The sequence below is a fragment of the Sycon ciliatum genome, chromosome 1 (assembly GCF_964019385.1).
Source record: "Sycon ciliatum chromosome 1, ocSycCili1.1, whole genome shotgun sequence".
Lineage (NCBI taxonomy): Eukaryota > Metazoa > Porifera > Calcarea > Leucosolenida > Sycettidae > Sycon > Sycon ciliatum.
In genome coordinates, this window is record NC_088643.1 from 57,064,571 (window position 1) to 57,090,283 (window position 25,713).

Sequence of the window (25,713 nt, forward strand, 5' to 3'; positions counted from 1 at the left end):
GTAAGCTAACATAATGATTGCGAGATCGAATCAGTTTCATCGCTGAAAGTGAGTGAAGCGGAAGCAAGTCGCGCGTCTAGAACTCGAACGACACAATGGTAGGGGTCAGTGTGAATTCAAAGTCGTCGAATGATGCCCGTCCCCTTGCCACTCCACTCGAGATGTGTGCATTCGAGGAGCCGCTAAAGAGAATGTGTCCTCCCCCTATCGGTTGTCCACAGATCTGGCAACATTGAGGTGAAGCTTGTTGAGATCTGCAGGGCATCCCAACACCATGCTGCACGTATACATTGTAGATCTACACCAACGGGCAATACTCCCCAATAGGCCGGGTCGGCCTATTGATAACTGCAGAAATGGGTAAAAAGTTCTAAAAACATGATCCATTGATTATGCATGCAGCCAGTCGGCTAGAAGTGCAACCTCCAACACAAGCAACAGTTACCTTCTACCAGGGAGTCGTAAAATACCGGTATTTTACGACTCCCTGCCTTCTACTACAATACCTACATGTATGTACTCTGAGTCTCTGGCTTTGGTTTACTTACATATGGTCAAGTACATTTTCCGATACGTTGCCAAGAACTACATGTAGGATGCAAAGGTAGAAATACTAAAAAAGAGGTATTGGAGAAGCCCGAGCCAAAACGCGGTCCGCCTGCAGCCAAATGAGAGCCAGAGGAAGAAGGAGTGGGTGCTGGAAAAACTGACACGTACTGGCTATGCAACCAGGGAACGTTACGATTGTTAGAGCACTGAAGACAACACCAGGCATCACTATGTCACGCTTTTCAGTCAGGTTGACACGGAAGTCGGAAGCAAACAGCTACTAGGGCACGGTGCGACGTGACGGAACACAGCGTGTACATGAATCGGGGAAGGGGGAGGAAAGCAGGGAGACACGCACTTAAACAGATCATTATAAAACCTAACAGCAGCAGGTATAGAGGTTGTCCGGCAAACCCACGGGCATAGTGAATGGTACGAAAGCACAAGCCAAAGAAAAAGGAAGAAGATGAAGAGCATCACAAATCAAGTTGAGTATCCTTATGATCCGGTAACATGCAGGCTTTCCTAGCCTATGAAAAAGAACATGCCCAAACAGTACGACGCGTATATTTCCATTTTTGAAAAACAAGTAAAAAAGAAATACGAGTATTTCTGGTGTTGAAAAAACCCCGCTTGAAGTGCCTACTTAGTAAAGAGCATGCATGCACTGGGCATATGCCCAAGGGATAAAGGGCAGCATACCGCCATAATCTACATATGCCCAAAGATAAAGGGCAGCATAGCGCGATAATCTGCAAATAGAGGTCAAAGTATATCAATATCAACATTCACATACGACAAGCACTCAGCATAGCATGCGCACATACCCGGCGAAGAAACGCTTCGTGTCACAATGGCAAGTTCCTAGCTGACAGGGCGGAGTCCAAGGCAGCGTAACCATTAGGAAACACAAGCGGGTATCTGTTGGAATCATCAAGCTCCCATAGGTCCTTGTTGCGCTGTTCAGCTGGGATTATTGTGCAGAATGGACAATGTACGCTGGAAGAAGAGAGAGGCTTTGTCAACGGATCCGTGCATGTTCCTAGACAGCCATGCCTCCCTGAACAACTGCCCAACTGAAATCAATCTAGACAAGAAACAGATGGCCAACAGAACGGATAGAATTGATACATGTACTGCACCTCAACTTTGGATATGACTTTGGAATATGAAATGATGTTCGATGATGGACACACGTGCAGATTTATAGACATTTGTTTAGGTACAAAGTGCAGTATAAACACAAGAAAATACAGTACTTGAACAAGGGAAGTACCGCTATTCAGTCGCTACCAGCAGCGCTGGCTCACGATTTACACAGTGAGCCTGAGGGTTGTCCGTAACTGGTTAAATTTAGGTAGCGGCAATGTGCAGTACGGGAATACCAGATGCAAGTCACGGCAAGGAGTGGGACGTACCTATTGGCTAAATCGGTGCGGGCCGTCGGGCTCAAGCTAGCCAGTGCTTCTGCCGCGCTACCAGTGGTCTTACCGCTTAGCACCAACTGTTTGCTTGCACTGGAAACATCACAACAGGAGAACAACAGAGTAGTACGTCTGTAGAGCAGTTCTACAGAAGTAGGCATGCACTGGAATGTTCCCAGACTCCCTGTAGTATTCAAAACTCCAGAAACACCAAAAAAAAAGACGAAACGAGAGAGCTTGGAAGCTTAGGGCCCTACGCTATGCTTTGTTGCCTAGATCATCGTGCATGTTGTTAGAACTGATGGAAATGTTTTTTCCTTTCATTAGCTACATCATGATTATTGCAAAAACGTTTCAATGAGTTACTGAAGTAACGTCTTCTGCATAGCTACGGCACCGGCGCTGACTCTGCCGATCACGGGCGTTCTGGAGTTGACGGGATGTCTATCCTGACCTTTCCTGGGACCGGCGCTGACTCTGCCGATCACGGGCGTTCTGGAGTCGACGGGATCTCTCTTCCGACGTTTCCTGTGACCGGCGCTGACTCGCCCGTTCACGCATATTTTGGAGACGACGGGATCTCTCTTCCAAAGCATGTTTTTGCTGACGCATCCTATCACCTATTCGGCAACTAACGTCCATTCTAATTGCATTTCCTCCTCGTCTCCCTATTTCTTTCCAGAAAATCTCCCTATACATCAGGGAGTCGTATACATAATACGACGAATATTGTGGCCAGCTGTGTTTGATGGTACGGTACGGGACAGATACGGGATAGCGCCAGCAAATATTGTGGCCAGCTGCTTGCGGCCAGCTGTGTTTGATGGTACGGTACGGGACAGATACGGGATAGCGCCAGGCGTGACACAAACAAACAAACAAATAAATAAACACCAAACTAAAGCTGTGTGCACCCTGGCTAGCGCCAGACGTTACTGAAGTAACGTCTTTTGCATAGCTACGGGAATAACACCTATACAGTAACACCCATGCCCGTATGTACAAACACAGACACGCACACAGACAAAGAAATGAGCCGGCATACACACGTGCTTACCGGCAAACAAACATGAAGAGCTCAACGATGAAGGAGAGCTCTGCCATAATGCCAGTACTCTGTGCACAGGACATTCTCACGTTAGCCAGCACAGCCTGGCAATGGCGTACCTCTCGTAACGCGCTCTGTAAGCACCAACACATCCACGTACGCACGTGAACACACACACACACACACGTGCACACACACACACACACACACACACACACACACACACACACACACACACACACACACACATACACACACCACAGAATGGCTACTACTATACTGACTTCGAAATGCATACTATAGAGCACAGCACCATTATCTTAGGAATAAATCCTACATACTGGTTCCAAGTGTCTTAGACTGCGTTCCTTTTGGTCTACATGGTAGAGATGAGGAGATTTTGGAAAGAGAAAAGAGGGTGGATGTAAGTTCACGAACGCAAACCTACCCATTCCAGTAGATCATCGATGCAGCAGCCATTTTATACGGTGTATAAACCATCTTCGCAACACCTACAGTATGATGCATGCTACTGCATCAAGCATCTTCGCAACACTTACGGTATGATGTATGCTAAGTTACTGTGAGGTAAAGCAGATCTACTGGCTGTACATGTTCAAAGACGGCTACTCTACAAACTTCTACTGGTGAGTGGTCGTACATGTACAAAATACCACAGCTCTACCAACTTCTACCGTCTCCTGTCAGCCTCAAACCGGGTAAAGCCGGTTGTGGAAAGTAGAATCTACTGTTAGGGGTAGAAAAGCAGGAACACATCTACCGAAAGAAGTAGATTCTACCGGACCCTGTAGACCAAAACGACCCCCCCCCCCCCCATAATTATGTAAAAATAGAGAATGATGATGCTGTCACTAGCGCTTGTTGACTAACCTGAACCAGTTCGGCAGAGAGCGGCGGCAGCAGGAATTTGTCCGGCCGCAAGGACATGTAAAACAGCGCAGGCTGCCACCAGGTGTCGTCGTGTAGGAACGACCTTGCTGCGACGGTATTATGACCAACGCTGCTGTTGCTGCTGCCGGCTGTTGCGACTGGCGTTGACGCGCTCGAGCCGCGCTTGCGCTGGCCAGCGCCGAGCCCGACGGCGGACACCAGCGATGATGCACCGCTGGCATCTGACGAGGAGGAGAGCGCCTGCGAGCGAGGCACCTGCGGCGAAGGCCGGCTGGTGATGGAGTGCGGGCAGAGCAGCGCCGAGTGAACCAGCTGCAGGTCTAGCAGCAGCTGGCCAGCCACCTCGGCTTCGTCCATCAGCACAAAGCGATTGATCACGTTGGGCACCTGCTGTTCCAAATGCCCCTGTTCAGTACACGATGCAGCAGTCCACAGTGAAAACAAAAGATGCTTACACGACACGTATTGAAACACAACAGGAAATGCCATGAAAATCATTCAAGACCTACTCGGATAATACATGGAATGGGTATACTAGTAGTAGCTTATGTGCACATTTCCAGAAACCTATTCTCCTCCATAAGAGCACATAGGAGCCCTACTGTTACGACCACTTGTACAGCACACTCAGGCAACATAATTATATCTCCTGCATACTAGCCTAGAGCGCACTGTCGTCTTGCCAGTCACCTCGGCAATGCAGCGACATGTGTTCCTCGTCCGGTTTCCAACCTTGTGCACTTAGCTGTAATAACCAGTCCTGTTCTGTCTTCCTGGCTCCTCCATGGTTGCCTCTCACCTCCATATCATCACCACAGATAGTGTAAACGTCCAATGTGACAGTATCGAAGAACACTACCAACATACCAACCGTATGGAAGGAGTTACTCTCAGTGTACGCGAGCACAATGACTTACCAGTGGTGTACCCGTTCTCCACGCCAGTCCAGCAGTAGATACAAGCGGCACGGTGCTGGACACCAGCGGATGCACGTGCCCAAAGTCGGCAAAGTCCGTCAGCATCATGCCCGTCGCCCTGTAGTGCGTGGCGCACTGGGCCACGGCGACCAGCTGCGCCATGCTGGTGTGCGGACGACCGCCAATGCTGTGCGCACACACACACACGTACACATACACACACGTACGCACATACACACATGCACACACGCACGCACACACACACACACACACACACACACAGCAGCAATAGTAACACAAAACTCCTAACTGATGACCAGGGCTCCAAATGTAGTCTTCTTCACAGCAGACTATCTCAAGGCACATGTACACTCACAGGCACAGCTACTGCAAGCATCACTTACCTACACTGTATTCCATACAACCCTACAACTGAAATGGTTGCACTTAGCAGTGGACAAAATAAATGATGAGCCAGAGGCAACACAAATCTGTGACCTCCCTACTTTGCGGAAAAAGTTCAAAATTTCAAAAGTAGTTACGGAATGACAGCTAAGGCCGCAATCACACTATGCCTTTTGCATCCAAACGCGACTGCGAACAATGAAAAAAAACTTGAAAGACACACATACAAATGCAATCTCTGGCCAATCGCATCATAATGGTGGGCAGTCAGCGATTACGTGGCAATTCTCTTAGATACGTTAGACTAGAGGTAACAAGGTCTTGCATGCAGCCCCAGTGTAAGAACGAACACAGCCTGATGCAACATGTTGAATTGTTTTTAAACAGTGATCCAGCCCGGGATGGCAGAGGGAATGCTTTGGCTTCCCCGAGCTATACAGGAAAAAATCGCTCACAAGAATCAAAACATGCGCCCATGACCAAAATGACACCATGCTATAACGGAACAAAACAGTGCCAACAGTTCTGCACGGGACAGCCCATAATAACTAACCTTTCTTTGGCCAAACTGTCGGGACAGACAATTAAATTTGAACTGCAGACAGAAGTAAAGAAGACGGGCATCGCATGAGTACGAGTATCCAAAAGAAACACCGTTACAATTATAGCATTGTAGAAGTCCTAGGCAGCTAGAGACCGTAACATAGTTACAATATAGCAGTGTAGAAGTCCTAGGCAGCTAGAGACCGTAATGTACTGTAAGAAAACTCAGTTAATGCTACACAGTGTTGCCACATCATTCTAGCCAAATATCAGTAGCATGAAAAAATAAAATGCATCATCCGGGGGATTTGTCCCCGGACCCCCCCCCCCCCCCCCCCCCTATATAGCGACCTCGATACACACACATGCGGCACTGATAAGAAAAAAACATTTCACGGTTTTGCGTGACAATCAGGCTGAGTTTGCCGATTTTTTCCCGAGACGGATGATGATTTCGCTTAGCGCTTCAGGAGAGAGCTACGGAAACACTCGTGATGCGCAGTAAAAGTCAACAATCTGGATCATGACTCCTAAACCATGCATAAGGTCAACCTTGAACACTTTCATGGCTGTTGTCGGCAGGAGAAGGTCAATTGTCGGCAGGTCGTGACATGCCTCAAAAATCGGCAGGCTACTGACATGTCGGCAGGTGTGGCAACACAGGCTACAGCACATTCACATAGAATATAATGCAACACTAGGTCTTCAAGAGAGTGAAACAAACGTTTAACAAACGCACTGTACTCTTACCCAAACTGCACGATCCTCCGACAGAACGGAGCATTCTTCTCTTGTGTGAACTGCAATAGCGCATATGCACGCACACCCACCCACACAGGTACACACCCATAAACACACATATACATATGCACGCGCACGCGCACACACACGCGCACGCGCAAAAGACAGCAAACAAGAGTAGCCAGGGCCAGTCAGACACACTGTAAAGAGCGCTCCACCTCACCGCTACACACAAACTGAATACAGAATAGGCAGGGGGAGGGGGGGGGGGGGGGGGGGGAGGGCAAGTGGAAGTAATGTGGCTGGATTATCGCACACACTGTAACAAGTCTTCATATTCACAGTGTGCCTCAAATAGATCCAGCCTGCAACACACAGACAGCAGGCCTCCGCACACACACAGAGACAGAGCTGCTGCGGCTACATTGATATGTGCATGCTAAATACATCAACACGTGGAGCGGCTGGCCTCACAAACGCCGACAAGCATCTTGCTGACCAGACCAGCTCCAATGTTGCTTCCGAGATGCAAGACGGATACTTGCTTGGTCAGTTGCAACGGAAGAGCATGCACTAAGTAGTTGTGTATTGATAGGTAAATCCTGTAAGACAAAGAGAAACAGAGGAGACCACCTACCTGTCCAAGCGGCTGCATAACCGTAACAGACGGTGGCAGCTGAGAGAGAAGAGAGTAGCGGATTTGAAGCTCACTGCCCCATACTTGCATGTGACGACTGTTCAAGCGACACGTCTTGTGCATGGTCCAAAGGAAACCTTCATAGGCGTCACCTTCCTCTCCTTGCGACTGTACACAGACACATAATGCCAGAAGCCATGGAATGATGCAACACAAAACGTTGTGGCAGGTTACTGCTTGCAACACGACAGCAGAATACGGAAGTCCATGAACTCATTGACACCTAGTTTCTCCCAGGGCAACGAACAATAAATTACGCTGCACACAACCTGTGCCACAGAACACCAGCAGCAACGGCGTTGTCACTAGCAGCAGAAGCAGCAGCAACAATGGAAGCAAGGCTTGAAGCGATAACTCACAGGGCTAGAAGGAAAGAGGTTGTTTGGTGGTTGGTCCAGACCTACGTGTGCAAACCTATAAGAATACATGGAAGCACAGAACACCATTTGACCATTTGACGCCCATCGCTGGATGCGATGCTACAGCAGAAGCCATAGCAACTTGTGCTGGGATTGCACCATTCAACAGCTTGCAAGGCTGAAGAATTGACCGCCATTATTCAGCCTGGTCTACACCACACAGCTATGAAGTGACTTTTCCTGGCCAGTGAATCCCTACTTTTTGGTCTTTTTTCATTTTTTTCCCGCAGACACATCACACCACATACTCCGGCATGAACTGGCTGTCGGTAACCACCCAGGAGAATGAAAGGAAAGTCAGGAGTCTGAGAAGGAGAAGAAAAAGACATGTGCGACCATAATCGTCGGGAATCGAACTCACAACCTCTCGATTGGAAATCGCTGCACATACCACTGCACCATATGGCACCCACACCCACACACGCACGCGCACACACACACATATACACACACAGTTAAGATAGCAAGCCACTTGGTAGGATAGCAACAAAGAGCAATATAGACCATACCGGATTTCTCTCTCTCTCTCTCCTCTCTCTCTCTCTCTCTCTCTCTCTCTCTCTCTCTCTCTCTCTCTCTCTCTCTCTCTCTCATAGCAACCAGCCATCGCTAAATTAAAAAGGCCAACATGCACTTACTTGCTGCCCGGCATGCATGCAAATAGCTGCTGTTGCAACTGAGCGAGAGCACCCGCTAAGTCTCTATAGTCACTGCAGCGTGACAGGAACATCAACAACAACAAAAACAACAACAACACCACCATCAATAGAACACCAACACCAGCAACACCAACAACTCCCAGTCTTTCATGGTGCTGGCAATTACTGGGAGTGCATTCTCCAACCAGGGCTACTTGTTGAATACAGCGATAAGTCATCTGCATAACCAGTTTCATGGGGGCGTGTGATAAAATAAAATAAGATGAAGATATTGACGAGAAAGAAAGACAATAAAATAAGTACTTCGTTTGCGCCGTAGCCGCATCCAGTGCAGCGCCAACTCAACGCTCTGGCTTCGTGAGCCAGGCGTTCGCACCAATGACAGCACTTACAGCAGCCGCCCCTCCGTTTGTGCCGAAGCCCAGCGTGACGGTGCACGGAGCAGCTACCAGTAGTCAGCCGACAATCTTGCGTGAGGTCAGACCCGGCCTGACATACACCAGCACACCGGCGTATCCATATCAGCCTATGCCTGTACCACAGTACATGGTTTCAACAGCAGCACCCCAGTACCCGAGTAGCCAAGCACAAGCAGTGCCAGCCCACCAAATCGGACAGCATCAGGGTGCCCCGACAGTGACGCCGGCCTACCGCCCGAGTGGCCACCTCAAGGCACTGAAGCTGCCCATGTTTGATGGCAATGAAGACAATTACGTGAGATGGCGGCAGAAATTCATGGGACTGGTCGGCGCAGATCCGAATGTCACAGAATACTACAAGATGGCACGCCTGAGGGAGGCTCTCGCGGGTGGCTGTGCTGAGGAGCTGATAGAAGACGTCATGGACGGGCCGGGGGCCTATCAGGCAGCCATGCAGGAGATCGAGGCCTGGTATGGTGGTGAGGATCGTCAGATCGAGCGGCACGAGCAGGAAATCATTACGTGGCCGAAGATCACTACCATGAAGGACACTGAGAAGATAAAGAAGTTCGCATTGAAGCTGCGGAGTGTCCTGGTGAACATGAGGTCATGTGGTATAACCCCTGGCCGAGAGCTCTATCTCGCTGCAACGGAGAAAGTCCCGTCGTCAATGCTGCTCAAGTACTTTGAGAAGTATGATGACCAGAAATGCGATGTACAATCATTCGCGGACTGGCTGCTTCACGTCGTGCACATGATGCGGAAGGTGGACGAGCGCCAGCGCAACAGCTACAAGAGCCAAGCAGTGTCATCCAGCAGCAGTTCGGACAAGCGCCAGGCTGCTGCAGAAAGACAATCCGCTTGTGGCAGTCAGAGGACCAAATTGTCAGAGCGCCGTCAACACTACACCCTGACAACAGCCGCCGAGAGCAGCGAGCGGAAGTCAGCCGGTACTCCGAAGAGCTGCATCAAGTGCGGTAAGCAGCATCAACTTGCAGACTGCCATGAGTTCGCGAAGATGTCAGTTGCTGAACGCTGGAGCTTCGTGAAGCCCCTCAACATCTGCATCTGTTGCCTGAGACCGGCTAAGCATCGATCGGCAGAGTGTCGCAACAAGCCCTGCGACATGTGTGGGCGGAAGCACCACAGAATGTTACACTCGGAGAGAAAGCCCAGCGAACAGGCGCCGGTAGTTAAGGCACAAACCGCCGAAGGTGACAAAGCGGGTGCACATTCGTCTGCTGCCGTCAATGTCGGAGCCAGCTGCTTCGCGAGTGACAGTCTCTCCCAGTCTCAGCACGTATCGTTCATGACAGTGCCGGTGACAGTGAAGAATGGTCCTCACGTCGTCGAGGCTACCGCACTGCTAGATTCGGCATCATCCGTCAGCTTCATCAGAGAAGACCTGGCCAAGCAGCTGAGTTACAGCGGAGATGTCGAAACACTGACGACTACCGTACTAGGTGGCAAGACCATCCGAGGTGACCGTGAGAGAGTAGCGGTTACTATCACCCGACAGGGAGGCGACGAAGAGTCTGCATTCTCTGCCTTCGTCCTTCCAACAGTGACTGGTGCCATCAAGCCTGTCGACTGGAACGCGCAGAAACAGAACTGGACGCACCTGAGCGACATCAGGTTCCCAAGGCACCAGCAGCATGCTCAGGTGGACATCCTCATTGGACTCAATGCGGCACAGCTTCACACGTCCCTGGAGGAACGGCATGGCAAGCCTGGTGACCCGCTAGCTCGGTTGACACCACTCGGGTGGGTGTGTTACGGCGCAACTGACAACTCCTATGACCAGCCCGAGATGACATGTGTTGGTGCATCTCTCGTCGGGTCTACGCAGGACCTGAGACTAGATGAACTTGTCAACAGCTTCTGGGAGTTGGAGAAGGTCGGCATGGGTGAGACATACTCAACACCTGATGAGCAACGGGCAGAACAGCTAGTGACCGAGTCGATTCAACACGATGGATCGCGTTTTGAGATGGGCATCCCGTGGAGTGCGACGAGCGGGATTCCGAGCCTCGAGTCCAACGCAAAGCAGGCTGAGCAGCGGCTTCAGTCGTTGGAGCGCTCGCTCGCCAAACGACCGGCTGTGTACGAGGCATACCGGAACGTGCTGTCAACCTACATGACGAAGCACTACATCGAAGAAGTTGAGCCCACCACAGCGGCAGAGGACGGAAGTGATCAATGGTATCTTCCCCACTTCCCAGTCGTGAGGAATGATCGCGTGACCACCAAGGTGAGAGTCGTCTTCGATGCGTCCGTCAACTGGGGAGGTACGTCTATGAACGAGGAGATGTATGCTGGCAGAAAGACACAGAACAATATTGTTCACGTCCTGCTTCGCTTCTGCCTGGAGCCGGTGGCCCTGGTCGGCGATATATCAGAGATGTTTCTGCAGATCCAGCTACGTCAACAAGACCGCAAGTACCACCGCTTCTTGTGGCGGCACGACCCGCAGCACGAGCCGAAGGTGTACCAGTTCAACCGCATCGTCTTTGGTGTAAAAGCGTCACCGTACCTGGCGGGTAGAGCTCTCGAGGAGACCTCCAACAAGTTTGGCCATCTCTACTCAGCTGACGTATCGGCCGCGGTCCACGATGACACTTACGTAGATGACCTACTCCATTCGTGTGCTGATGATGACACAGCCAAGCGTGTGCGCCTCGAGGTGAAGTCACTACTCCATGATGGTGGATTCAACATCCGCAAGTGGCTGTCCAATTCTGCAGCAGTAATGGCCGATGTTCCAGAGGAGGATCGTGCGCCAGGAGCTGTTGCCGAGGTGGGTGATCACAGTCACAGCACGCTGCCATCCACGAAGACTCTAGGTGTCACCTGGAATGCTGAGTCCGACAAGTTCCTCTTCGTCTTCTCCGGCTGCGCAGCTGAGCAGATGACCAAGAGGACAGTCCTGAAGGAGATGTCCACAGTATTCGACCCGCGAGGACAGATCTGCCCGTTCACGATTCGCTCGCGGATGATGTTCCAGCAGCTATGCATCAAAGGGTATGGCTGGGACGATCAACTGGACGAGCATGATGCCAAGGCTTGGACGCAATGGTTCTCGGAGCTACCCTCACTCTCAGCAGTCCAAGTCGACCGGTGTTTCAAGGTGGCCACTCTCGACCCCTCCACTGCTGAGATCCAAGTGCACACGTTCACCGACGCATCTGATGGAGCGTACGCTGCTGCTACGTACATACGGTGCCAGTATCCAGACGGAACGGTGAAGACGACGCTAGCCCTGGCGAAGGCGAGACCATCTCCAATCCGCAAGCTCTCCATCCCAAAGTTGGAGCTGAAGGCAGCGGTCCTCGGCACGAAGCTGAGCCTCGAGGTGGAGAAAGCACTCAACCTGCCAGTCCGAGACCATGTATTCTGGACGGACAGTATGAACGTGCTGTATTGGGTCAGATCTCACAGCCGGAAGTTTCAGACCGACATCGGGAACAAAATCTCCGAGATTCACGCCGCTACCTCTGGAGCTCAATGGCGTCATATCCCGGGCCGACTCAACCCCGCAGACCTGCCAAGTCGTGGATTGACAGCGGAGAAGCTAGCTGACAATGAAGTCTGGTGGTCCGGACCGGAGTTCCTGTCGTCGCCTCCCGATCAGTGGCCAATTCGAGAGATCACTGTGCCATCATACGTCGGTGGAGAGACGAAGCGAGCCCTGGCATCTGCGTTTGTCACAACAGCAGCGGAGCCTGCACAGTCTCGCTTGTCACCAGCCAGGTACTCGTCATGGAAGAGACTTCTTCGTGTGACGTGCTGGTGCCTTCGTTTCCTCCGCAACTGCAAGCAGGCAGCTGGATCAACCAAAGCCAGTGCACCTGCCACATCAGATGGATTGCTGCAACCTCTCCCAGCCAGCAGCACAGAGGGGAGTTGCGACTGCAGCGGCAGTTGTGTTCCAGTACCGGAGCTGTCGGCCGAGGAGATGGTACTTTCAGAGAGGTACTGGCTCTCCGTTTCTCAACGCGAGTCCTATGGGCGCACCATCAGCCGTCTTGAGCGTGGCCAACCACTTGAGAATGGCGATCCGCTGCTGCCACTGAATCCAGAACTGGATACAAGTCAGCATCCTGCAGTGCTGATAGTCGGCGGACGGCTCGATAATGCTAGCACGAAGGTTACGGCATGCACACGCCGGCCCGTGATTCTCCCACCTAAGCACCAGATCACCTCACTCGTCATAGCATCGGAGGATGAGAAGTGTCATCACGAATTCGGAGTCAACTATCTACTCGCAAATCTCCGACAACGCTATTGGATCGTCCGCGGGAAGCAGGCAGTGAAGTCGCATCGACACGGTTGCAACGGCTGCAGACGACGGTGGAACAGGCCAGCATCCCAACTCATGGGACAGCTTCCTGAGCAGCGTGTCGCTATCACTGAACGAGTGTTCTCTGGCGTTGGCGTGGACTACGCCGGGCCGTTCTCGACAAGGCAAGGCCGTGGACGAAGCCGTGCCAAGCGTTATCTCTGCCTATTTACGTGTCTGGAGACACGTGCGTGTCATTTGGAAATGGCTTACGACATGACGGCGCAGGGGTTCTTGATGTGTTTCTCCCGATTCTGTAAGAGGCGAGGCACACCGAAGGATGTCGTCTCTGACAACGGCACCAATTTCGTCGCTACTGAAGCAGAGCTGCGAGACGCCGTGGAAGAGCTGGAGCACTCTGAAGATGTTGCGGCAGACATGGCGTCAAACAAGATCAACTGGAGATTTAATCCACCAAGCGCGCCACATCACGGAGGTGTGTTCGAGTCTATGATCAAGCTGGCGAAGCGTGCAGTGTACGCCGTTCTCGAAAATGGAGTGTGCAGTGATGAAGAGCTTGCGACCGCATTCGTTCATGCGGAGGCTATGCTGAACGCCCGACCTCTTACGAGTATCAGTGACGATGCCGAGGATCTAGAGCCGCTAACGCCACTGCACTTCCTCGTGGGTCATCGCGATATCCACCACGCCATCGATCATCTGGAGCCTGACGGACAGCCTGATCCACATGACAGGTGGAGAGTTGTACAGCGCCTAACTCAAGACGTCTGGCGAAGGTTGGTGAAGGAGGTGGTTCCAACGTTGAACGTCCGGCAGAAGTGGCAGCAGAAGAAACGCAACATCAAGGTGGGCGATGTCGTCATCTGTGTTGACGCACACACCCCTAGAAGTACCTGGCCACTCGGTCGAGTGGTTGCTGTATACCCGGCTGAGGACGGTTGTGTACGCGTAGTGGACGTCAAGATCCGCAAGCGGGTGTACCGACGTGCTATCAATGTCCTGATTCCACTCGAGAGTGAGCAGTGAACTGTTAGCAGTAGTGAACAGTTTCGCTCCGTGTGAACTGCTAGCAGCAACGAACAGTATTGTACAACAAAGTGACATGTTCTTAAGGAACATTGATATGGTCATGCACCCGACTTGGAGATCATTATCTGCTGTTTTTCTCATCATCTTAAAATTCAAAATTGTTCTTAGGTGACAGTCCAATTCTCCGGCGTTGGCCGTTCCACTCAAGTTTGGTGCAGCGTTCAATCCATGCTATACATGTAGTGTGATCTCTTCTGTTTACGTTAGCTTGCTCTCATCCGTCAACCATAGTTCTGCCTTATTCGAGCAAAGAGGGGAGAAATGTATGATTTATGTGTCTGTTTTCACTACAATCATTCTCTAGTTCTGTAGGTCATGTATGGTATCACTCATGCGTGAAATCATGTGATCATCAACCCTGTTTTTCCCGGGCTTGTGCTCCTGTGCACGAGACGTATGCTTCAGATGTATGGCCTTTTTCCCGCTGCACGGCATCTCACGTGCAGAGTTTTTCCGCGTGCAGTGCTCTAGCAGCTTTGGTTTTGTTGTTTTGTTTTCTCCTTGTCTTGAAAAGAGTTCATGGTGAACAGTGGTTGAATCCAATTCTAAGTTTCTTCTCAGTTTTAGCAGTGTCTTATGTTTGATATTCTTAGTGCATACAGTCTTCCAGAGAAAGAAAACAAAAGTAAATAAACTCACTCGAACGATTCTTGGCTTCCGCTGCGTTGAGCTTTTCCAATGCTGCAAACGAACACACACAGAAAAAGCAGATTATTAGCTGTACACATTCACAACACTGACTACACTCTTCATGTGCATTCAAAAAGAACATGTCACAGCACTCACACTTTTTCCTTAACATTTTCCCCTCTCTCTCTCTTTCGCTCTTTTACGCATGTGTCTTCATCACGTTCAAATTTCATACCACTGACAGTGCTATGTTAGCCACTATTGCTGTCAGCCATGACTGCGTGCTTACAGAATAGCAAAGACAAAGAGCAGCACGTCCAGTCCCAAGTTGAACAAAATACAAGAGCAGCAGGCTTCAGGAGCCACGCGCACAACCACAAATAGAGATAACCGTCTCTACAATGTACATGTAGGCGCGTCACTGTGGGTGATTTCATGACATCTCACATTGACTTGAGTGCAAACATTAAACCAAACTGGCAAGATGCTGTACAACACCTCACACAAGGAAAGCATCCGACCACAGGTCAGAGACGACGTCCCTACCGTGAGTAAGAGTGTGCTGTGTGATACGGCCCATGGACATCTGTTTTAAACGTTCACAATAGCAACAGCAGCGCACGCTTACACAGCATTCGCCAACGCAAGGGTGTCTTGATGCGGTACTAGCGATACAAAGTGCTTCTGGGCAAATGTACTCAGCTCCTGCATTTGACTGTGAGACGTAGTAACCAATAGCCAGACACAGAGACAGATGGAGACACGGGTTGGACAGATGTACCGGCAGAGAACAGGAAAGATGGACGGACAGACAGGCGGGCAGGCAGGCAGACAAGCAGACAGACAGAAAAGAAAGACAGACCGAGTAAGTAAAACATACACACGCGCAGTCTTTCTCCAAAATCTATCCAGAAATTCAACCGGAGCATACATTTCAGCAGTTTAGAAAGCACGGAAAGAGAAATTCAACTTTCCTTGCGTGTACGAGTAGGGGGTAAGCAAGCACAAACTGATCAAGGTTATGGGTTGTCGATCGGAGCAGCAGAAGAAACACACAGAATGATACCAAGGGCAACTTAGTTAGGACAAATACAGTTGTGGCCATCGGAGGCAGAAGGAACTGGCATCTCGTTATTAGAAGAGAGCAAGAAGCAGCGAACGCGGACACCGGTCTAACCTGGCAGTATAGCACTCTCCGTCTGTCCACACACCCTCCAATCCAACATAGGCAAATGACGTTGCACCCATGCGTAGCTGAAGCTGTAAACAAAACCGCCAAAACAAACCAACAAACCTTGTCGACTGAGCAAATTACAGCTCTGCTGCTGAAACACAGCCCCAAGCCTCTGGTCACATGTTGGTGAAATACATGGCAGAAGCAGCAGCAGCAGCAACAACAGAGCAGCAGCATGGATGCAGAGAACAACACTCTTCCGAAAACACTCTTGAGAGATATCAGTGCAAATATACTTCTCTCCCGTGTAACCTGCATACCTGTACAACCTTTTGCTTGTATCTAGGAAACAGTGACACTACATTGCACATTATACATTACATGTGATTGCTTTACGCAGCATGATACTGTTAGATTACCGTGTTGAGTTTCAGTGATGACATTGTCACTATGATGGACTTGAGTGTATCCTGGAGCACACAGAACAACAAAATTGGGATGAGAAGCAGTAGAGGAACAGTGAAGAAATGAAAAGGGAGAAGGCACACATATCCACTCCACATTATTCCATCAATGACACGAGTGAAGATTTTTCTACTGCCTGTTATTTTCTTGGTATTGCTCAATAAGCAGCGGTGGTTCTTGCAAACCATGCTAAGGCTTTTGTAGTTTCTCTAGAAGCATCCATTGAGCATAGACGAACAGACGACAGTCCACCGAGCTGAAAAGACCTAATGAAACAATGACTCGAAGTCCAAGCAGGCAATATCGTGTATTATCCGTCCACTTGAGCGTGCGGATATAGACATCAGCGGTATGGCCTGCTGAGGAAGGTCGCTGATTGGCTGTAGACAAGGCAACGGTCACGCGGCATGTAATACGCTAGGACCATAGCGTAATACAACTACTAGGTAGAAGGTACCTGCCTGGGAGTTAGGGCTATGAGTTAAAAAAAGGAACGAAAGAGCTTGAAAGCTCAGAGCCCTCGCTATGCTTTCTTTCTACCTAGTCAGCTTGCACTATGATTAGCTAGTAAGAAGTACCAGTTTTACAGATCACTGACCAGAGTGGGCAGGCGTCCTTGCATCAAGTCCAGCATAACTCCACGATACAGCAGGTCAGGCCAATCTCGAATCTGCACAGCAACCAAGGACCACAACATGCACATGCACAAGCACACACACATTAAAAATGAGAATGGAGTATTGCTGCATAAGAACTTGCAGAGTGCTTGTCGTAGTAGTGACAACGCACGGTGACATTCAGCGTGGCATCAAGAGTCCATAACCCCAAGAGTGTCCAATTGGGGTCTGGCTGCTGTCGGCCCACTGCGCGGCGGAATTTCAACATTACGTCATGCCGCTGAGGCACAGAGGCCAAAACTCCGAATTCCGCGGTGCTTGGAACCAGGGAGTAGTACAAGCGCAACCAACGTGTACGTCATTTTTTGATGTAATGTTGGAATTCCGCCGCGCGGATCCCCATGAACAGAGTTGCACACTCTTGCAGTCTTGGGGGTTATGGACTCTTGGTGGCATTGATACAGATGACTGCTAATTCGTTGGCCTTGGACGTGGGGATTGACTGTTGCCAGTTCGAATCTCACATTTGCATGACTTGCGGTATCTTTATAGTGTCTCTATCCTAGTTATGTTGACAATGTATTTAATTCGTCACATACGTTGCGCGGGCATGTGCATGTGTTCACGGCAGTTCTTGCTGTTCTGGTGGTTCTTTCCGAAATTATGACCTGAAGACCATTTTCTCTTTCGTTCCTTTTCTCTTCTTTCCAGCATCCATCGTTGAATTGTGAAACCATGTGTAATGTCAAGAAAGACAGTCTGTGTGAGTGTTATTTGAGAGGCGAATTGGCCCAGTGTTTGAGCTTGTTGAGCAGGTTACCGATGATTCAGGAACAAGCTCAAACAGCTGGCAAACTCAGTTTCCCTCAAGAAGGCAACATTAGCAAATCCAGTTTCCCTCGAGCAGACACCTGTACTTACATAGAGCGGGGGAATTGTGTTTTTGCCTTCACTGACGTAAACACGGAGAAGCTGCGCCAGGGTCTGAATGCCATACCAGAGGCCGGCTAAATCAGAGGCCTCCAGTCTAATCTGTAACGGCAAAACAAAAATACAAAAACACGCGTCAGAAAAACCCACTATGACCAACAGCTCCTTACGTCTATGAAGAGCCCAAGCAAAGCAGATGTGCGGGCGTGCGGCGTGCGTCTGCCTGTCGCCGGCTGAACGCAGCCATAATCTGACACAATGTTGAGAGTGAGGCATGTGATTGCACTCCGTAATCCCTGCCCTCAGTTGACAAAAGCAAGGTTCAAACATGACATGATGGTGTAAAGACAGCCTCATCTCAAGGAACGCTTCACATAGTAAGAAAGGGAACAGTGAGCTACTACGGAATAGACAAGACAAGAGTGAACTTTTGATTGCGCTCGAAACATAACCGGAGATTGTCAGTGTGAAATCTGAAACGAGGTATTTGAAGGACTGAAAAGGAAGTTTTCTCTCTAATCACCACAACAAAGAGAAGAGACCTTGTACTGCTATGATAAGCCTGGATAAAGTAACGTCCGCAAAGAAAGTCTTGAGTTGAATAAGTCAAAAACCTAGCTGGGACAAATGGACGGTCATGCTGAAAGAACAAGCCGTGAACACAGGCAGGTGTACCACATTGGTAAACTCACTCTTTCTTGTGAGATGGTCAGATTGTAGCTATCAGAGGATGAGAAGAAGTCCGAATTGACAACTAGAATTAGGGCACCGTCAAGGAGTCCTCCATCTGCAGGAATAGTATAAGAAGAGAGAGAGAGAGAGAGAGAGAGAGAGAGAGAGAGAGAGAGAGAGAGAGAGAGAGAGAGAGAGAGAGAGAGAGAGACAGAGAGAGACAGAGAGAGACAGAGAGGGAGAGACAGAGAGGGAGAGACAGAGAGACAGAGAGACAGACAGAGAGACAGAGAGAGAGACAGAGAGAAACAGAGAGACAGAGAAAGAGAGACAGACAGAGACAGAGAGACACACACACACATACAGAAACAGGCAACAGAAACACAAAGCAGAATGAGATACAAATATAAAATTCAAATGGGTGACCGAGTGAATGGGCGGGCGGCAAGGGAAATATAGGCGAGACGGCACAACGTGGAACACAACGAGTAACGTGCAATGACCACATCGGCGACAGAGGAACAACACACCGGCATGAAAACTGCGAAATGTGTGCAGGAGATTGGTGCTGACTGGAAACTCAAACCCCAACCCAATATGGGGGGGGGGGGGAGGAGGGAGGGATCTCAACCTGCTGCAACACTATGTCAAAGGACGACGGACACGGCACAAAAGAAATCGAACCCGGTCTTACCTGTTGGCAAGACTGATAGATTAGTGGCACGGCATGATTCTTCAAACATAGGTAATGCGTACGTGAAGACTTCAAGAACAGACGAAAACGGTTCTGAAACACACACGGCAGACAAAGCAACACAAAAAAGAATGAGCTACCGCCCAAAACTAGCCAAGCGGTCCCGGGAAGAAACCAGGAGGAAGCTAACTGGAGAACCAAGAGAACAACGCCAAGGGGCACCAAGAAAGATGAGCAACATGAGCATATCCGTCCCGGGATCCAATGGAAACAACTCCCACGTCAGAGAAAGGTGAAATGTGTGTACAGCGCATGATACAGTAAAACTCCCCAAATCCACTGGGACCGAGCACTGCCCGTAACTAGGAATTGCCCGGAATTTGGAAGCTGGAACATACATACTTTTTAAAATGCACACGAGTTAACAATTTTTATGACAATCCATCGTTTTGGGGCCGTTTTCATTGAAAAAGGCAAGTTAGTGACTCTTTGAGGGTCAGAAAGGTGCCTGGTAGACGGACATGCCCAGATAATGGGCGTCCGGATCTTGGGAGCTTTACTGTACAGTAATAACACAGCAGGGTGTTCAATCAGGGTACAGCCGCCTATATAGACACACACCACTGGCAGCATCGACAACATTGCTATACTGCACTGCTGCAGTAGCATGCCTATGATCCGTGTCCTCCCTCCTTGTATATCATCTATGAGCGAGACCTTACCTGTGCTGTCCATAAGGTGATAGAGAGCTGGGAAACGAGGGCGAAACTCGAAGCCGGGGCCGTCGACGCAGCGCACAATGGACGGCGGCGGCCACAGCACCTGCAGCGGGTGGCCTTCCATTTCATCCTGCACAGTGGACATGGACGCAGCGGGTGCAGATGCTGACGGTACCTCCTCAATGCCACTCATAGCTGTGCCAGCAGCAGCAGCGTCAGTAGCACCGCCAGTGTTGCTACCATTAGCTGGTATTAATGGTGGTAATAACGTCATGACCGATGGTGACCCGCCATTGCCTACACGGCAAGTACACAAGAAAACAAGAAGAAAATAGTACACTCGTGATAATTATAGAAAGTAGAACAGACTGAACATCTATTTCTCCTTCTCCTCTCCCTCACTCACATGCATGCACACAAACGCATGCACACATGTTTGTTTTAGTAACGGCTGTAGCAACAATAATGACAAAATGCACCTCCAAGCACAACAAGTGCATACGACTCGTATGTGAACATTGCACATACTTAGGTTAAGCTCAGACCAGGAATGAGGTGCTGGGACAAGGTCTTGTACACTTGATCCCGCTTTCGGCCTACAGAAAACAAATAAAAGAAAACACATCAAAATACTTAACAATATTTTTTTAAATCGATGCACACTACACAACTTGACAATTTGTGACTAAAAGCATGCAAGTGGTATGATGTGCATTCATTCCAGGCCTCTGCCTAACCCATGGCAATGTCACGTGTCAAGCAGCACACCAGATTCAAAGACCTGCAACAAGCACACACACACACACACACACACACACACACACACACACACACACACACACACACACACACACACACACACACAGAGTCTCCGCCGGCACCAATGAAACTTACCCGAAGTCCACACGGGTGTCCGCATCAGCACCGCATTCCATAAGGTACTGCACAATGCCAACATCCCAGCGCTTAACTGCCTCGTGAAGCGGAGAGAAACCGTCACCATTGAGAACGTCTAGCTTGGCATTTTGTGCTACAGGTGCGCGTGCACACAAAAACAGCAGAGACCGAAGAGTACATGGAAACAAACACACAACACAAGATAGCATGATAGACACGAGCGTTGTGTTTATCAAGTTGCCTACTAGTACCACCCGGATATCTGTAAAATAGAGATCGGCCATATCACACAGTGCCGACCAGCTCATGAATGCAGAGTCATTACGACGATACAGAACAAGACTAGTTCAACACCGTAGCAGCGACCTAGACTGACCGATACAGTACCAGTAGCGACAGTGCATACCGCGGTAGCTAGGGGTGAAACGGTTACCCTTTAAGGTTACAAACGGGTACCTGGTTTAACGGGCGGGTTATCGGGTACCCTTTAGCAGCCAATAGTGGCAGTTACTATACAATTTCTGCCAGGAGGACATGCAAAGTCATGCAATTCACAGCAAGTGCACTACATGGCGACAAGCGCAGCATGCACACTTGCTGCGCTACATGCAAAACAGTCAAAATTGTCTAATTTAGCAGGATCGAACAAGCAACAACACATTCAACCTGTACATCAAATTGAACAACTGTGCAAATCAGCTAATATTACCGTACTGTACCGTCGTACACGACTAACGGGTACTCGTTTGCTAACGGGTCAGCAGCTAAACAAACGGGTACCCGGATCACCCCTTTCACCCCTAGTGGTAGCTATTGGGGAACAGCGACTTACAGAGCAGCAGCTTCACACCAGGCAACGTGCCGCAACGACAGGCCCAGTGCAGCAGCGTGTTGAACTGGTCATCTTTACTGGTGTGATTCACTGACATGCCAGACGACAGAATCTGCTCCAGAACACTCATACTGTGCAAGCACAGCACAAACACAACAACAACAACAACAACAACAACAACAACAACACGTTTGCAAGTAGAAGCCACACTAATCTTGTCTATGGAGGCATTCACCACATGTTACAAATGAATGTTCCATACCATTTTTGTTTAATTTCGCTAAATATTTCAAGTGACAAGGCTGCATATGAAATCAAACTACGTACTATAGTGCGTTTCAAAAGTCCAGACCTCTGGTTTCAAGAAACCGTTAGGCCAGCATCTATACCACATAAAATCTATGATTCCTTTGTGCATAAAATTTCCGAAATTGGGCTTTTGTTATCCAATTGCTTAGAAATGTTTACTTTATATGAGAAAAATTGCGGGAGCTGCCTGAGCAATATTCCAAAGAAATTTCTCAAAAAGCTTAACCAAATTTGAATTATTCCAAAAAGTCTAGAGGTCTATACTTTTGACACGCACTGTAAACCAATCTTTATGAACAGAACATATGGTGGATAGTTAGTACAAATGAAAAAGTGTGTATGAAGGAATTGAGGTAAACACGTACGGACTTGTCCATAAAAGAGAGAGAGAGAGAGAGAGAGAGAGAGAGAGAGAGAGAGAGAGAGAGAGAGAGAGAGAGAGAGAGAGAGAGAGAGAGAGAGAGAGAGAGAGAGAGAGAGAGAGAGAGAGAGAGAGAGAGAGAGAGAGAGAGAGAGAGAGAGAGAGAGAGAGAGAGAGAGAGAGAGAGAGAGAGAGAGAGAGAGAGAGAGAGAGAGAGAGAGAGAGAGAGAGAGAGAGAGAGAGAAAGAGACCTGATTTTCAGAATGACAAGCACCAACCCGCATGTGGTTTCTTACTTTCCCACAGCGATAGCCTCCATGGCATGAGCAGCAAATGGCCGCTGCAGCTGCTCAGTCGTCGCCAACTCATATGCCGATCTGCCGGAAGTGTTCCGAAGCGCTGGATCAGCTCCGGCACGCAGCAGTGCACGTACAATATCAGAGTGGCCTTGCTGCATGCAAAGAATACATATGTTGAGTGTTTCACAACAGCAGACGGACGGAGCGAATCGGATTCGAGGCAAGGTTTTCAGTACAAGTCGTCAGAGAGAGCTTGTGGACCTAACACATGTATATGTTTCACCAATGTAAATGTATGCATACTTCAAATAGAAAGTATACGAACCCTGAAACCAACAAAGGTGGCAGGTACAACAATACATCTGCAAGCAGCGGAGCCCATTGGCAACAGAGCTAACACCATCTGGCATAAGTGCACCTAAGGACCCAACTAGCTGGCACACAAACACACACACACGCAAACCTCACCAGCACAGCCAGATGAAGGCATGTGTTGCCACCAGCTAGCTGCCGATTCAGCACGCGATTCACAACACCTGCCTGGCCATCATGTAGATCTGGCAAAGCAACAGGAAAAAGGGCAAAAACAAATTCCAAACACTCTAGTTAAGAATCATCAAACCTACAAGTGTAGTGTGGTTCCATTTAGCCTATGTGTGCACATATTCATGTACAGCAACATGAAAACGAAGACTAAAATCTATCTTTTAAAGAAGAGGAGAAGAAAGACAACGATGATTGTGGACGGACTACCCCCCCCCCCCCTGAAGAAGTGAATGCTTTACTCAGCTTTGTACCGAGTTGTCAACTCAGTCACGCCGCCCGTCCACAAGGTGCTCTCGGCCGACCCATTCGCACTGGAACATCACCACCAACAACCCCATTGATATCTTGATATTGCAGACCCTTTCGACTGGTGTTTCACTCCAACAGAACTTTACAGTCATCAGTGGAGATAGTACATGTAGACAATGGATGATATGAAGTGAATGAATGTTATACAGTATAGGGCGAAACCAACGCAATTGCGCACTTTCTACTGCGAAGCGAGACATGCCCTAAGAAGCTGATTTGTCGAAGATAATAACAGTTCGAACAGATGTGACCGTGCAAGCGCGCATTGCTGAGGCATACATGTAGCATGCAGTGCTAGAAAAGGTCCATGCCATTGCACTGGTGTTTTCAGGATCATAATCTCAGTTATTGTTGCCGTTTCTATTTTGAGTCGTGAAAGTTCTTTAGGCTCTGTTTTTCGTCCCTTTCTTTGTTTTTACGCTGGATGACGTAAACGTGCCAGCATTGAAGAAAAGTGCCCTCTCTTGAATAGTGCCTCATCTGTCATGAACTTTGAAACAACACTGGTCCAGGCCTGGGGCACTAATCGGTGAGTACGGTATTATTATTGTTATTATTATTTAGAAAAGCGATCCTGTCAGCTTTTCTATTATTGTTTATTATTTAGAATGCAGAATGTAGAAGGTAGAAGGTAGAATTCGAATTTGCCGAAGAAAACTAAGCAACGCTCATGCTCAATGCTAGGCCACTACATTTCAGAATATTCAAACAGAGAACAGAAGAAAATAATGCAATTAATTAGCGCAAATGATTTCTCAATGAAACCCACTCGAGGATACAAATTCTAGATTGATCGAGAACAAAGGAGGACTTACGACTGATTGCAATGTCGATTGTACGCACAACAACATCAGTTCGGCCAATTCGAATGGCTTCCTCGATGTTTTGAACAGCTCCTTCAGCCACTTGGCTGTCCTCTGCTGGTCTTTCGTCCATCAGAGAAGTTAATTTGGTAATTACTAAATTAGGTGGGGAACGTGTGAGGCACTCAATAAAAGAATGAGAAGTATTTCTGATGTTCCATCTACTCGCAAAATGCGTGGAAATTTCTTCTGCACTGGTCTCTAGCTCTGGCGATCTCCACTCCAAGAAATTAGTCGTAACTACTATCAAGAGTCCATACACTTTGATGGACTCTTGCTACTATCGTAATGTCAGGACAAATCAACAACAATGCTCAGTACGAGATTTCACCCCAAACTGGGCCAAAATCTATGCGAAATGGAAACAAGCGCTAGCTGGGCTAGCGCTGCAGCCAGGCCGGCCTGCACTTTCACAGGACACGGCTGTTTTTTTGTGCGATTTCACGCCATTTACCAATATGGCCGCCGAAAGTCTCGATTGGGCTTCGATGGCAAGAAAATTTGAATTTTCAAATCGTCAGAACACGAGTAGGCCATGGTTTCCACTGGATTTCGGAGACTAGTCAGCCCGGACAGCCCGGGGAACACGCTGATCATCTGCGTCTTGTTTCAAGCTTTCCGCTCGTACCTCACATGACTGCCTTTCCTTCAAGAAACATTTGTTCTGTGTCGTGCGACTTTGGCTTCGTTCTGGAATACTCCTTGTGTCGTCGCTGACAAACTCGGCTCCGAGAAGCCCTTCCCGATTTTTTCCCAGCTTAGATCGATTTTTTCCCAGGTAGAGGACTATCCTCTGGTTGTCTTCCCCAAGTGTCATTAGAATACGCGCGTGAACTTCTAAATACGCGCGACGAGTCAGGAACCTGTTTCTCTTGATTTGGAAGACAAAATGGTGTGGCCATTTAGTTTCTGTTGAGTGTAGAAGGCTGCTTCCTGCTGTAAATTGCTTAGTCGGCATGTGGGATATTGTAGAAGAAGACAGCAGGCGGCCAAGTGAGCTTGAAATTGTGATATCTACCCTATTGTGCGTTGAACGATTACGAAATGTCTAACTTGAATGTTGTACACGCGAGCACGCCAAGCAGAGGCTGACAATCACTGGCGAGATCAATCTCCAGACTGCCAGGAGTAGTTCGAGCAAGTTTGAAGCGGAAAGACAGCTAACTGGGCAGGCCAGGACGCCTTTCCACCCTCTTTCTCTCTCAAATTGCCGAAAAGTCGAGTATCTCGCTCGAGGGCTTTCAAAACTTTTCTCTTGGTTTCGCGTCCCAAAT

General features: G+C 49.0%; 1 protein-coding gene across 1 annotated transcript; it reads right to left on the reverse strand.

The window, feature by feature from the left end:
* Nucleotides 1-559: 559 nt before the first annotated feature.
* LOC135804504 (uncharacterized) lies at nucleotides 560-24,840 on the reverse strand. Its single transcript, XM_065318388.1, has 25 exons — nucleotides 24,392-24,840; nucleotides 23,190-23,278; nucleotides 22,719-22,873; nucleotides 21,753-21,883; nucleotides 20,918-21,053; nucleotides 20,552-20,619; nucleotides 20,027-20,320; nucleotides 19,305-19,397; nucleotides 18,631-18,725; nucleotides 17,930-18,040; nucleotides 16,990-17,061; nucleotides 16,346-16,396; nucleotides 15,930-16,012; nucleotides 15,381-15,467; nucleotides 14,762-14,803; nucleotides 8,294-8,365; nucleotides 7,596-7,650; nucleotides 7,177-7,344; nucleotides 6,549-6,598; nucleotides 5,809-5,850; nucleotides 4,851-5,037; nucleotides 3,913-4,338; nucleotides 3,031-3,155; nucleotides 1,968-2,066; nucleotides 560-1,636 (listed from the first exon to the last, which is right to left on the reverse strand). Exons 1-25 carry the CDS (start codon nucleotides 24,510-24,512, stop codon nucleotides 1,513-1,515), a joined length of 2,976 nt encoding a protein of 991 aa, XP_065174460.1. The 5' UTR covers nucleotides 24,513-24,840; the 3' UTR covers nucleotides 560-1,512.
* Between the last annotated feature and the right edge of the window lie 873 nt (nucleotides 24,841-25,713).

Excerpts from the sequence above, each read along its gene's own strand:
- LOC135804504 (XM_065318388.1), bottom strand. The coding sequence starts at position 24,512 with ATGGACGAAAGACCAGCAGAGGACAGCCAAGTGGCTGAAGGAGCTGTT. Across the intron at positions 8,366-14,761 it reads GGAAGCCAAGAATCGTTCGA|TGACTATAGAGACTTAGCGG; the intron begins GTGAGTTTATTT and ends GTCACGCTGCAG. Across the intron at positions 7,651-8,293 it reads GCATGCATGCCGGGCAGCAA|GTTTGCACACGTAGGTCTGG; the intron begins GTAAGTGCATGT and ends GTATTCTTATAG.